The 14622-nt window shown below is 36.0% G+C and overlaps 1 protein-coding gene across 7 annotated transcripts in view; it reads right to left on the bottom strand.

Moving 5' to 3' along the window:
• TDRD5 (tudor domain containing 5) overlaps positions 1–14622 on the bottom strand; it is a 102165-nt gene that overhangs the window by 72202 nt on the left and 15341 nt on the right. For all 7 annotated transcript variants that reach the window (XM_049868402.1, XM_049868404.1, XM_049868405.1 and 4 more), the window contains 2 exons: positions 9434–9517; positions 6306–6362 (listed from right to left, as the gene is read on the bottom strand). In XM_049868402.1, coding sequence (XP_049724359.1) covers positions 6306–6362; positions 9434–9517 — 141 coding nt within the window. The remainder of the gene's footprint in view (positions 1–6305; positions 6363–9433; positions 9518–14622) is intronic.

Here is a 14622-nt window from a genome sequence, read left to right as displayed (position 1 = left end):
GAAAATACAGTTGCAGTAGGCATCCAAAATAAAACACCAGATGATTTTCCAGTAGAAGAAAAGGCACTAGAAGTACCTGATGGGGAATTCGAGTCTCTAATATTCAGAGATATCCAAGAACTGAAGCAGAAGGTAGACAAAAATGAGGAAAAAACGGTCAAATTCATGGAAAATATAGACAAAAAATGAAAGAATTCAGGAAAATAATACAGGAACAAAATATCAAAATAAATTCACAACTAAAAATTATACAAAAACAACAATTAGAAATCCAAAAGATAAACAAGATTTCAGAAACGGTCATGTCATAGAAGAACTGAGGAACAGGTGTGAAACAATGGAAGACAGGATCAGCAAACTGAAGACAAATCCCTGGATACAACTTTGTCTTAGGAAAATCAGAAAAAAGAATGAAAAATGAAGAAACCCTGAGAATGACGTGGGATATAATAAAAGCAAAATTTACAAGTGATCAGAGTTCCAGAACAGGGGGAGAAAACAGAAAACACAGACAGGATCATTGAAGAATTGCTGACAGAAAACTTCCATAATATCATGAACGATGAAAAGCTGACCATCCAAGAAGCTCAATGAACCCCATATAGGATAGACGCCAAAAGAAAATCACCAAGGTATATCATAATCACGCTCGCTAAAACCAAAGACGATGAAAGAATCCTGAGAGCACCTTGAGAAAAACGAAGTCACATACAGAGGGGAAACAATAAGACTAAGTTCTCATTACTTGGCACAAACCATGCAGGCAAGAAGGCAAAATGGGATGACGTACATATAAAACTTTGAAAGAAAAAACTGCCAACCAAGAATAATATATCCTGCAATACTCTCATTCAAATATGATGGTGAAATTAGGTCATTTTCAGATAAACAGAAAGTGAAGGAATATGTAAAAATCAAACAAAACTTACAATTATTATTAAAGGGAGTCCTTTGGTTTCAGAACAAACATCAGACCACAGCCTGAATCTAGGATGCAAGATTGCACCAGCCAGATACCAATCTAGGAAATGAACTCTCAAGGACCATTCAGTACCAAAAGATTTACAACACGGAACCAGGGAGATTAATCTAAGTGACAACAACATCAAAACAATAAAAGCAGGAATAAACGGTGTAGGTATAGAACTTTCTAATGGAGAGGAAGGCAAGGCAATATCCAGTAATAATAGACTGGTTCAAACCTAGGAAGATAAGGGTAAATTTCAAAGTAACCACAAAGAAAGTTAATTAACCTACTCATCAAAATAAAGAAGAAAAACATAAAGTCTCAGTAAAAACAAAATCTACAAAAACAAAAGAAATGAAAAAAAATTAACAAACAAAAGGAATTCAGCACAGGAGAATAACAGGAACAAGGAGAATGTCAACACCACAAAGAAAAGCATTACAAAATTACAGCAATAAACTCACACCTGTCAATAATTACACTGAACATAAATGCCCTACGTGCACCCATAAAGACAGAGTGACAGAATGGATAAAAAAACAGGATCCATCAATATGCTGTTTTTTTTAGAGACTCACCTTAGAAACAAAGACATAAATCTATTAAAAATCAAAGGATGGAAAAAAAAGTATCAAGCAAACAGCTACCAAAAAAGAGCAAGAGTGGCAATACTAGTCTCAGATAAAACAGACTTTAAAACAAAACCCAACATAAAAGACAAAGAAGGGAGCTATATAATGATTAAAGGGACACTCCATCATGAAGACATAACCATAATAAATACCTAACCCCCCAATGACAGGGCTCCAAAATACATAAAACAAACTCTAAGAGCACTGAAATGAGAAATTGACAGTTCCACAGTAATAGTAGGAGACTTCAACACTTCACTTTCGATAAAAGGCAGAACATCTAGAAAGAAACTCAGCAAAGATACAGAAGATCTAAAGGACACAATCAGCCAACTTGAACTCATAGAAATATATAGAACAGCCCATCCAACAGCTGCAAAGTACGTATTCTTTTCCAACATACATGGAACATTCTTCAGAACAGACCACATCTTAGGCCACAGAGCAACCCTCAGCAAAATCCAAAGCACTGAGATAATACAAAGTATCTTCTCTGATCACAACACCATCTAAGTAGAAATTAACAACAGGAAGGGCAAGGAAAAAGATCAATTACATGGAAACCGAGTAACACCCTGCTTAAAAACCACTGAGTAATAGAAGTCAGAGATGGAATACAAAAAATTCCTAGAATCAAACGAGAATGAAAACACATCATACCAAAACCTTTGGGACACAGCAAAAGCAGTGCTCAGAGGCAAATTTATAGCAAAAGATGCACACATCAAAAAAGAACGGTCAAAATCAAAACATTAGCTACACAACTTGAGCAAACAGCCCAATCCAGTGCCGTCGAGTCAATCCCAACTCTTGGTGACCCTATAAGACAGAGTAGAACTGCCCCATAGAGTTTCCAAGGAGTGCCTGGTGGATTTGAACTGCCAACCCTTTGGTTAGCAGCCGGAGCACTTAACCACTACGCCGCCAGGGTTTCCTTGAACAAATAGAGAACAGCAAAAGAAGCCCACAGCCACCAGAAGAAGGATATAATAAAGATCAGAGCAAAAATAAATGAAATAAACAAAAACTCAAAAAAACAGAAAATAACAAATGTTGCAGAGGCTGTGGGTAGATTGGAACTCTTATGCACTGCTGGTGTGAATGCAAAATGATACAACCATTTTGGAAAATGATATGGTGCTTCCTTAGAAAGCTAGAAATAGAAATACCATATGATCCAGCAATCTCACTCCTAGGAATATACCCTAGAGAAATAAGAGTCGAATTGACATATGCGTACCCATGTTCATTGCAGCATTGTTCACAATAGCAAAAAGATGGAAACAACCTAGATGACCATCAACAGATGAATGGATAAACAACCTATGGTGCATACACACAATGGAGTATTACACAACTATAAAGAACAATGATGAATCTGCAAAGCATCTCACAACATGGATGAATCTGGAGGGCACTATGCTGAGTGAAATAAGTCAATCTCAAAAGGACAAATATTGTATGAGACCACTACTATAAAAACTCATGAAAAGTTTTACGCACAAAAAGAAACAATCTTTGATGGTTATGAAGGAGGGGGTGGGGTGGGGATGGAAAAACACTAAACAGACAATAGATAAGTGGTAACTTTGATGAAGGGTAAGATGGTATACAATATTGGGGAAGCCAGCACAACTTTTCCAAGACAAGGTCATAGAAGCTCCATAGATACATCCAGGCTCCCTGAGGGACTGAATTGCTGCTCTGAGGGCTGTGGACCATGGTCTCAGGGGACATCTAGCTCAATTGGCATAACATAGTTTATAAAGAAAATGTTCTACATTCTACTTGGGTGAGTAGTGTCTGGGGTCTTAAATGCCTATGAGCAGCCATCTAAGATACTCCATTGTTCTCACCCCTTTGGGAGCAAGGGAGAATGAAGAAAACTAAAGACACAAGGGAAAGATTAGTCCAAAGGACTAACAGACCTCCACCAGACTGAGTCCACTACAACTAGATGGTGCCCAGCTACTACCACTGACTGCTCTGACAGGCATCATAATAGAGGATCCTGGACAGAGCTGGAGAAAAATGTAGGACAAAATTCTAACCCACAAAAAAGACCACATGTACTGGCCTAGTAGAGACTAGGGAAACCCTGAGAATATCGCTCTGGACACCCTTTTAGCTCAGTAATGAAGTCACTCCTGAGGTTCACCCTTCATCCAAAGATTAGACAGGCCCATAAAACAAAATGAGATTGAAGGGGCACATCAGCCCAGGGGAAAGGACTAGAAGGCAGGGGGGAACAGAAAAGCTGGTAATAGGGCACCCAAGGTCGAAAAGGGAGAGTACTGACATGTAGTGGGGTTGTTAACCAATGTCATAAATCAATACGTGTATTAACTGTTTAATGAGAAGCTGGTTTGTTCTGTAAGCCTTCATCTGAAGTATAATTAAAAATAATACGTACTCTCTGCTATTAGATATGTCAAAATGCTATCCAGTTTTAGCTGCTGTTCTCAAAATGGCTTGCTGTACTTTTTATTGAATACATTGGTTATTTTGAATTTCTTTTGTTCCCAGGCCCAATTACTATGTATTAGACACTGTTCTAAGTGCTTTATTTTTAATTCATGTAAACCTTGCAAAATCTACAAGGTAGGTATTATCCCCATTTTATATTATCATCTATAAAAACAGCACAGAGATGTGACATATCTTAACTGCTGTGCTACTCTATCTCACAATATATATGTTTTTATCTGCTATATACCACAGTGAAAGCTGGGAGAGCTGGAAATTGACGGGACTGCCTTGTTTTTCAGGGTCTCACGAGTTTTTTGCCTTTGACAGGGTGCAGTCTTACTGCTTTCCTATGGCTTGTTTTAGTGGAAAATATTTGAGTTTTCCTTCTCTGACAGGTTTCTGCCTTACACATGCTCTGGATTTCGCAGGTTTACTGTATATGCTTCCATGGCACAGCAGTAGAGACTTCTGAAGTCAGACTGCCTAGGTTCAAATCAGGGCCCTATTCATTACTAGCTATCTGGTCCTTAGGCAAGTTACTTCTCTGTGTCTGTTTGTTAAAATAAAATTAATTGCTTTATGAAAGGCCCTCAGAATAGAGCTTGGCACACAGATAACATACGTATAGGTCTTATGAGTGGGACCTGACTCGATGGCAATGGGTTTTGTTTTTTGGTTCACCATTATATTTAAGGAGCTCTGGTGGCACAATGGTTAAAGTGCTCAGCTGCTAACCAAAAAGTTGGTTTGAATCTACCAGCCACTCCGTGGGAGAAAGATGTGGCAATCTGCTTCATAAAGATTATAGCCTTGGAAACACCATGGTGCAGTTCTACTCTGTCCTATAGGCTCGCTATGAGTCGGAATCGACTCCACGGCAATGGGTTTAGTTTGGTACTCTTATTTTTTTAATTGGATATCTGGCCTTATTTGAATTATCCTTCTGCAGCTGGATTTTTTCACTCAAGATTATGGTTTTGAAACTTATCCATGCTGAAATCTAATTAATTTATTTTATCTACTATGTACTATTCCATTATATATCAATCTCAACTTATTTACCCATTCTCCCACTGATGACCATTTATTTTTTTTTTCAGGTTTTTACTATGCTACAGTGAACATCCTTCTGCATGTGCACACATGCTAGAGTTTCTCTAGGGTGCCTCTATAGAGGTGGAACTGCTAGATCACTGGGGATGCAAACCTCCAAGTTTGATACCTGATACTGCCAAAATGCTCTCCAAAGTGGTTTCATCCCATAAGCAGTATATGAAGTATTGCTTTTTCACATCCTCACTGATATGTGGTATTGTCAGACTTTAAAAATAAATTACTGTATTTTTACACAAATAACACACACATTGTATGTTTTCCAACAGCAAAAACCCCGTGGGTTATTTCAGTAAGCATGCTATGCCAAGTTTTTTTTTACATGTTGCTAACTTCAATTTTGATTTCCAATCATACAGAAACTTTACCTAAGGTAGGTATTGATTTTATATTACCTGAAATTTAAGCCAAAAGTCTTTACCAATAGATCAACTATTGAGCTAATGTGCTGTAATTATCAACTTAAATTAACAGAAACAAATGCACAGTTTCAACTGTTTAATTTCCAGTTACTGGGGGACTACTAAACTCGATCCATGACTTCCTGACCATGGCTTATACCTTTATTTATACAATTATGATCAAAAATAACATTTTTGGACTACTTTTATACAAAGAGGCAGGAAATTAAAGAAAATGAGCAGAAGGAAAGGAAAGGAACAGAATGATACGATTTACCTGTAATATGGCGGTACAGGTAATGAGGCTGAAATTCACTTCTGGAAATGTCACAAGACACGTGTGGTACATGCATGGGTGCGGTATGCTAAAATGGTTTCTACTTAGTTTCATCATTTCTGTGAATTATATGTGTGGGTTTGTTATTCATGTGGGCATGTCGTCTGTGAAAAAATGTGGTAATCTTTATTCTAATGATATTATGTGAATAAGTTGTAAAAGTATCCTTCCCGTGCATATTCAAGTATTTTTTAAGGACCATAATTCATAACTTTTAGATTGCAGATTTTAATGTTAAAGAAAAAGAAACTGAAATGCAAAGTAAGATGTTTAAGTAGTGTTAGATCACCGACTTTGAGGATCAATGGAGTACCAACAAAATTTCTGTCTATCACTATAAACATAAGCCACAAAAAGCTACACTTGGTGAAAAAGAATACACTTACCTCAAACTCTCCAAGCAGTTTAGAAATAAGCAAACCCTCTGGAAACTTGGATACAACCTAATAAATACAAAGTTAAATACAATATATACAATTGGAATTCTGAGTGACAAAATATCAACATACAGACAATATAACCTTAAATAGTAACAAGGGCAAAAAATAAACATTATTATAACAAGTGAATTATCATCACAGGATATTTCTTTAAAAAATCAGTTCCCAGTTTTTTAGGTTATAACAACATTAACAAAGAGACAGTGATTTCCAACATTGCCAGAGTTAAGAAATCTAGATTATTATACTTAAAATTTGTATTATTGTAAAATACTGCAATGCCCAACTCTCTAGAAATTCTTACATTTTTTTTTTTAGCTCAGCCCACACATAAAATTAATAAATACTCTATAGCATAATTACAAGCCGTTTCAATGTTAGAGAGAAATACAATGGACATTACAGGAATTCTGGAAAATATAGATAAGCAAAGACAAAACCACTCATAGATGACTATGTGCACATAAAAATATTTACATTTAGTAGAAAAATAAGATCTTTTTTTATAATCAGTTTTTTAATATATCATACCATAGGCATTTTCCAAGTTAGCAAATATGGATCAACTTATCTACTGGCTACATATTTTTAAAAATATTCAATATACCTAAATTTATTTATTCATTCCTCTTTTTTTTTTTCTATTTATGGCTGCTTCCTATTTTCTACCATTATAAATTATTTAACAAATATGCTCATACTTGTATTTTTGAACATTTATCCAATGATTTTTTTTAATGAACTCCTGGAACTGGACTTCCTCTATGCCAATAAAGTATAAAAATCTTTGTGTTTTCTTATATTTTTCTAGGTATTAAACATTTTATAAAAATTATAATCCAAGATTCAGAAAAATATAAAGTAATAATTATTCCAAAATCCCATGACCCAGAGACAATCATTGCTGCATTTCAAAAGATATCCTTTTAGAATCTCTTTATGCATAGACACACTCACATTGTTGAAGGTTTCATATGAAAGGATAATACTAAACATACTAGTCTATAACCTGCTTTTAAAGCCCAGCAAGATATCAAGGAGTTACTTCCCTATGAATTAATGTAGATATATATAAATCCTCTTACCAGCTGCATGATATTCCCTAGTTTGAGTGGATAATTTAACCAATCCTTTATCGAAGAATGCTTAATTTTTTCTGATTTTTTTGTTACATTAAAAAAGGCCATATTGAACATCCTCATACAAATAATCCTTGTGTATCTGCTAAATTATTTCCTTGGGATAAATTTTGTATAACATTATTGGCAGATAAAAAATATATGCAATCTCAATTTTAAATAATATTTCCAAATAGCTCCCCAGAAAGCCATCTCCCCACTTCCTAATATCTATCTCACCAAAGAGGGGAAGGTAACTGTCAGCAGTTCTACTCTTCGCTATGTGCCAGCTCTACTCTGTCCTATAGGGTCACTGTGAGTCAGAATCGACTCGACAGCAAAGGGTTTGATTATTAAAGTATCAGCAGTCTACTAACACGGCAACAGAGAGAAGAAATTTCAACTTCATGCCAAGCAACAAGAGAATAATTTAAAAGTTAAATTTTTCTTACAATATTCCTTTTACCAGAAATTTACTTAGTGCTAAGTCAACAATTCTATACATTTGCTTATTAATTTATTCAAGGCTGAGGAGAATCCTTTCCACAATAATTTAAATAGATTATTTTTTTAAAAAACCTAGGTTAAGAAAGCTGGTAGAAAGGTCATAGGTAAATGCCACAGATCACTAACCTAGGTAGTTATATTGAGGATGAGCATTAATTTATAAGTCAACAATTAAGGAGTGATTCCCAATTGCTGATGTTAAAAATATGTATCATTGGTAATGAAAATAAAAGGCCCATATGAAAAGTTTCCTAATAATCAACATTTTAAAACAAGTAGTCCTACTTTGATAAATATTAAAGTTCAAAATACCTGCAAATCTGATTTAGCAAGGCACCAATATTCATAAGTAAGTCATAGAAAAATCCACTGTTATCGATCTTTCATAAACTTTACCATCAGTAATAGTCAACAACAACAAAAAACCTAGAAGCCATTTAAGAAACAGAACTAATACTACCTCTTCCTTGGAAAGAAGAGCTAACGTTTTAGTTTAAAGGATTAAAAACAAAAAACAGGGCCTGGATGCAGCAAGAATTTTGCATTTTACCCACAGAACTGTGGCAGTTGTAATGGCGCCCTAATTACTTCAATCAGAATTAACTGCTTCCACCAAAATTGTTAGTGTATGTACCATCTGACCTAATACATAATAGCCCCCAACTCTCAGAAATTAGTGAGGCAAAGAGTAAACTCGGCCAAGGACAAGCAATTCAAAGATGAAATATAAATGGCTACTACATATGGCATATTACATATGGTTACTAAACATATGAAAACATGCTTAATGTAATAATGAAGAGGTATAAATGAAAATGATTAGACAGTAACACTGCTTAATACTTGGATGGGGTAGAGATACTTCAGTCTCATTCACTGTCACGGGGAGTATAAATTTGTTTAAACCTTTTAGAGAGCAATTTAGCAATACTCATCATCAGAACTTAAAATATATAATACCTCTGACTGGTAATTCCACTTCTAGGTAAATGTACGAGGACACTGACTGAAGCATTTTTTTTAAATACCCAAAGCTAGAAACCACCCAAACGTTAATGATGGGTCCCATAAATGAAATACGGTACATCAACACAAGCAACTGTTGAGAATAACCTCTGACACACATGTATATAAAATTGCTACTGGAAATATCCTGAACTGCTTATTAACAGTGATTTATTGAGGTGAGGCAAAGAAAAGAGAGAAGAGCACTTATGAAGGAATTTACAATTTCTAAATAATTTTGACACTGTTTAAAAATTATAGGAGTGTGTATTTTATTTATTTTTCTAATCCTAAAAGAATAGCCATTTATTTGCTGTATATCTGAAATGATCAGGTACAAATATAAAGTAAAAAATACTAATAGGCAAATTGAACTTAGCCATAAGTGATAGCTAAATGTATAATCAATTATTCTTATCTGTTTTCTAGAAACAAAATACTTACATATTTTATCTTTTGTTTTATCTCTGGATTAATAGTCCCTCCAGGTCCAAGTTGGGCAATAACTGATTTGAATGTGTTCTCCAACTACAAAAAGAAAAACAAGTTCAAATCATAGTCCCCCTCCTAAATAAAAAGTCAAAGGTAAATATAAACAGTACACAAAAGAAACATCTATCAGAGGAAATGTATTTTAATTAAATGCATAAAATACCATTCTTCAGAGAAATAAAAAAGAAGCACTGCGGCATTTCATACCATATAAAATACATTTAGGGTAGATAGAATCTTTACGAAACTAAATAATCTGAAATTTTCCAGAAGAATTAACATTCTCTAGAACAATTAAATTCTAGTCTTCAATTACTCAATCCCAAGCTCTTATCCAGAGAGGATTATTATTTTCTTCCTTTTTATTAAATGCATATTTAATAAACTGCGGCACTCTTCTTCTGTAAAGATTACAGCCTTGGGAACCCTATGGGGCAGTTATACTCTGTCCCATAGGGTCGCTATGAGTTGGAATTGACTTGTTGGCAACAGGTTTTTAAGCAGGGAAGAGATAAGACAGTGGAAGGGTCCCTGGGAGGTGGGAATGAGTGTGACCCAGGGTGCTGGTGGAAATACTGGTCTTGGGAAGAAAGGAAGGAAAAGCTCTTCTGTTATAATAGGAGCAAAAGAGAAAAGAACCAGCAGGGATATAGAAAGGCTTTGTGAATATGGAAGCAGGAGCGGGGAGAGTTACTATGTGACGGCTTCAATATTCTCTGTGAGTTAAGAAGCAATATTCCCTGTGAGTTACAAGTAGAAGCAAGGAAGAGTGAGGCCGCACATTTGAAAAGGCAGAATAAAGTAGAAAAACAAAGTAGAGGAAATAATGGTTGATAATCTAAGATCAAGAGGTAAGAAGGGAAGATGGGAGTGACCTGCTTTAAGACAGCAAGGGTCTGGGGATTTCAGTAGAGAGAAGCCAGAGACATAGAGATCCCAATAAGGTAAAATGATGATTACATCACTAGCTTTCACAGGCCTCAGCCCTGTGTATGTCATTAGACAATTCCCTAAAGCTCTCCCAGTGAATGACAGAAGAATCTAAAGATACAGGCAGTTCGCAGGTTACAAAAGTCTGACCTACATACAACCCGTAGTTACGAACCAACCCATGCAAAGCCTATTATATTATGCATCTGAGGTATATACAATGGTTCATGATAACCAATGGGAGCTAATTTGCGACACACATCAAAACATTATTATTATTACTACTGTATTATGTTAAAGATGTTTTAGTGTATCTGGAAGTGCTTCTTGAATGTTTTTTATAAGAGAAAGGTACACCATATACTACATACTAACACAAACATTTGACTGACTGATGCTAGATACAAAGTGTACCTAACTGTTCCAATTTACGTACAAATATGAATTAAGACAAACTTTGGAACGGAACTCATTCGTAATCCGGGGACTGTCTGCAACTGATTTTTCATATCCCAATGTACTCCCACCATTCGAAGATCCAATAGGACAACTTATTAAATTCTCATTGTGCTAAGTGTTTTGAGGATTAAAAAGGGTCATTTGTCAGTTTTCTCAAGGCACTTACAATTAAGTAGGGAAATGAGATAAATGCATAAATAGCTATAACCTAAGGCTGACTGTAAGAGTCATTAAAGAGGTACAAAACTACAGAAGGATAAATCACATTAAGTTGTAAATATACAGCAGGCTTCCTCTTAAAAGGACTCGAAGGATGAGGAAAATTTTGCATAAGAGATGGTAGAAGAAACTTCATGAACAAAGGGAAAAAAAATAGTTTGCCTGATGTCATTTAGGGAAGCAGTGGAAAACTGGAAAGATAGATTAAACTAATATTATAACCATTTGCCATCAAGTAGATTCTGACCCATAGCAACCCCATGTGTGTCAGAGTAGAACTGTGCTCCACAGGGTTTTTAGTGGCTAATTTTTTGGAAACAGGTTGGCAGGACTTTCTTCTGAGGTGCTTCTAGGTGGACTAAAATCTCCAGTCTTTCAGGGAGCAGCCAAACGCATTAACCGTGGACACCACGCAGGGTTCCAAACTCATATTACAGAACACCTTAAATGCCAGACTAAGGAGTGCTTATTAGTTGTGTAGACAAAAATGGATACTGATTTTTAGCAAGGGAGAGTACATTATGAGAACTGTAATCCGGCAGCAGAAAATTCGACTGGAAGGGTGGGGTAGCCAGACAACCAGTTAGGAGACCACCGTAACACTCTGGGAAAGAGGTTTTAACTAGAGAGCTGACAGAGTAAAAATAAAAAGGGGACATAACAAAGGTAGAATCTATAGAACTTAGCAAGGGAGGGCAATGGAGAGGAAGGAACTGCTGATTCTACAGGGGTGAACAAGAGACCAGGGAAACTGCCTCAAGGACCTCAAGTCTTCGTCAGGAAACCATTCTGGAGCATAGAAGTAGGCTGTTGATAGTTTTTAATCAATTTCAAGAGTTTGGGGAAACTGGGACATAAAGGGCAAGATGGTAGAAGAGGTAGAGAAGAGCTCTGAGCCAAAAAGATACACTCCTCAAGGAAATGGAATGTGTGACTAACTGCCTCCATGAACAATTGCCTCCTTTCCAATGAGACCAGAAGAACTAGATAGTGCCCAGCTACCATTACTTAACATTTTGATCAAAGATTCTATAGAAGAATCCTGATCAAAAGGGGGACAATGCCGAACAGAATCTAAAAGTCTTATGGAATCCAGATTTTCTGGAGCCATGGAGGCTGGATGAACCCCAAAACTACTGCCCTGAGATAATCTTATAAACTTAAACCAAAAATATCCCCCTGAAGTCTTCTTAAAACCAAAGTTTAGCTTAACAAGTAAAGAATTTCTGCCTTGAGCATCGTACATTTTTAAAATCTATCTATGAGATCAAATTGACAACAGCAACTCAAAAGATTAGATAGGAAACTTAAACTGCTATGTATATTCTCAACAACAAAAATAATTTAAAAAACAAACAAAAAAGAGATATGCTCAGAAAAATGGACAAAGACATGAATAGGCAACTCATAAAAATTAATCCTAAATAGCAAATAAAAGCATAAAGCTCAACTTCTAATAAACACACATTAACAGTCAGATATAGTTGTCTACCAAATTGAAAAAAATTTTTGAAAATATTTTATTTATTCATTCAACAAATAGGTACCGAGAACATACTCTGTGCTTTGTACCATATTGAGTGCATATTGTTGTTCCTATTGTATGCTGTCAAGTCAATTCTGACTTATACTGACCCTACAGGACAGAGTGGAAACCCTGGTAGCATAGTGGTTAAGTGTGATGGCTGCTAACCAAAAGGTCTGCAGTTCGAATCCACCAGGTGCTCCCTGGAAGCTCTATGGGGTAATTCTACTCTGTCTTATAGGGTCTGTAGGAGTCGGAATTGACTCGATGGCAATGGGTACAAAACAGAGTAAAACCACCCCATAGGGTTTCCTAGGCTGTAATCTTTACAGGAGCAGATTGCCAAGTCTTTTCTTACATGGAGGGGCTGGTGGGTTAAACCCTCAATGCAGCCAAGTGTTTAACCACTGCACCACCAGAGCTCCTTTAAGGGCATAACCCACTGCTGTCGAGTTGATTCTGACCCACAGCAACCCTGTAAGACATAGAAGAACTGCCCCATAGAGTTTCCAAGGAGCGCCTGGCGGATTAGAACTGCCGAACTTTTGGTTAGCAGCCGTAGCACTTAACCACTATGCCACCAGGGTTTATGCAGGGCTAAATAAATAAGATATGATCCCTCCCTTCGTGGAACTTGCAGTTTAGTGTAGGAAGACACATGAAACAATCCTACAAATAAACACGTAATTACAATTATGCGGTTATGAAAAACCACAGAATGACATGAACAGATAATATGCCTGAAGGCCGTTAGGAACACAGTGGTAGACCTAACTTAGATTAGGGACTGGGGAGACAGAGAGGTCAGGGAGTGGGACTCTGAAGAATGGTCCATTTATACTGAGCATTAGCAAAGGTGCAATGGACGAAACACACTCATATATATCTTAACATGCAAACTAAAACAACTTTTACAGGGGACCTAACTACGTATATGAAAAGCCATAAAAGTTCCCATTCCTTTCCAGGCAACAATTTTTTCTAGAAATTTACCCTGAGTATTAGTAGAGATTTGTGCAAATTTGAGCGAGGGTTTTCATCACAAGGTTATTTTTAACAGCAAAAATTGGCAACAGTCTAAATGCCTAGCCTAGGATACAAAGTAATTAAGACGCATCCATACTACTATTAAAAAATATGTTCAGAAGAATATTTTAAAGGGTGGAATGTTCGTAATGCATAGTTGTGCATGAAAAAAAGCAGGTCACAAACTGAGGACCAAAATAATTCCATTTCTATAAAAAAAGAAAAAAACTATTTTTCTGGGTGATTAAAAGCATAGGTGATTTTTATTTTCCTCTTTAGGCTTTTCTGTATTTCACATTTTTACCAATCAATCTGTATTACTTTTGTAAGAAGAAAAAGCTATTTTTAAAAACACAGATACCTGGTTGATAGTTTAGAAATGCGAGGGTGAAAGCGTTTTGGAAAGAAGATGCATGAGGCTAAAAGCAGAAAGGAACAGAAGTTCCATCTCAGAAAATCATACTACAGAACTTTTGGCCATATGGAAAAACATTAATACATTCCTGATAAAGATCACAAAACTGCAGAGAGACGTGTGGTAGTGATATTTTCAATTACTTAAATATTTGCTAGGTATCTCAATTGACTAAAAAAGCTAGGCAGTATGGAATCTGACTTGCCATCCTAAAACTTTATCTGAACTACTGGGAAAATAACTAGAAAAGCAGCTACTCTAAGTTGGCCAGAGTATGCAGCTTCCAGAGAATTGCATTAATTAACCCACTGAATTGTTCCTTCTGACTGTCATTGTTTAACATATGCAGTTGCTTATTCAGGATACTTTTGGAAAGATAGTTGAGTCAGGTCATCTGGTGAAATAAAAATGCTTCTCTTCCTATTTGTTCTTAAGCATAGCAATTACTTCATGTAAAAATACTCAGTTGTTTGGGTGCAAATTAAAAGAACGGTGCAAACTAAGACTCAGCCCTGATTTAAGCATTTACGATTGAAGATATTCTTTAAAAAGCTCAAGTTTATCTAC

This window comes from Elephas maximus, chromosome 24 (genome assembly GCF_024166365.1).
Source record: "Elephas maximus indicus isolate mEleMax1 chromosome 24, mEleMax1 primary haplotype, whole genome shotgun sequence".
NCBI lineage: Eukaryota > Metazoa > Chordata > Mammalia > Proboscidea > Elephantidae > Elephas > Elephas maximus.
This window is presented reverse-complemented; position numbering and strand designations above follow the sequence as displayed.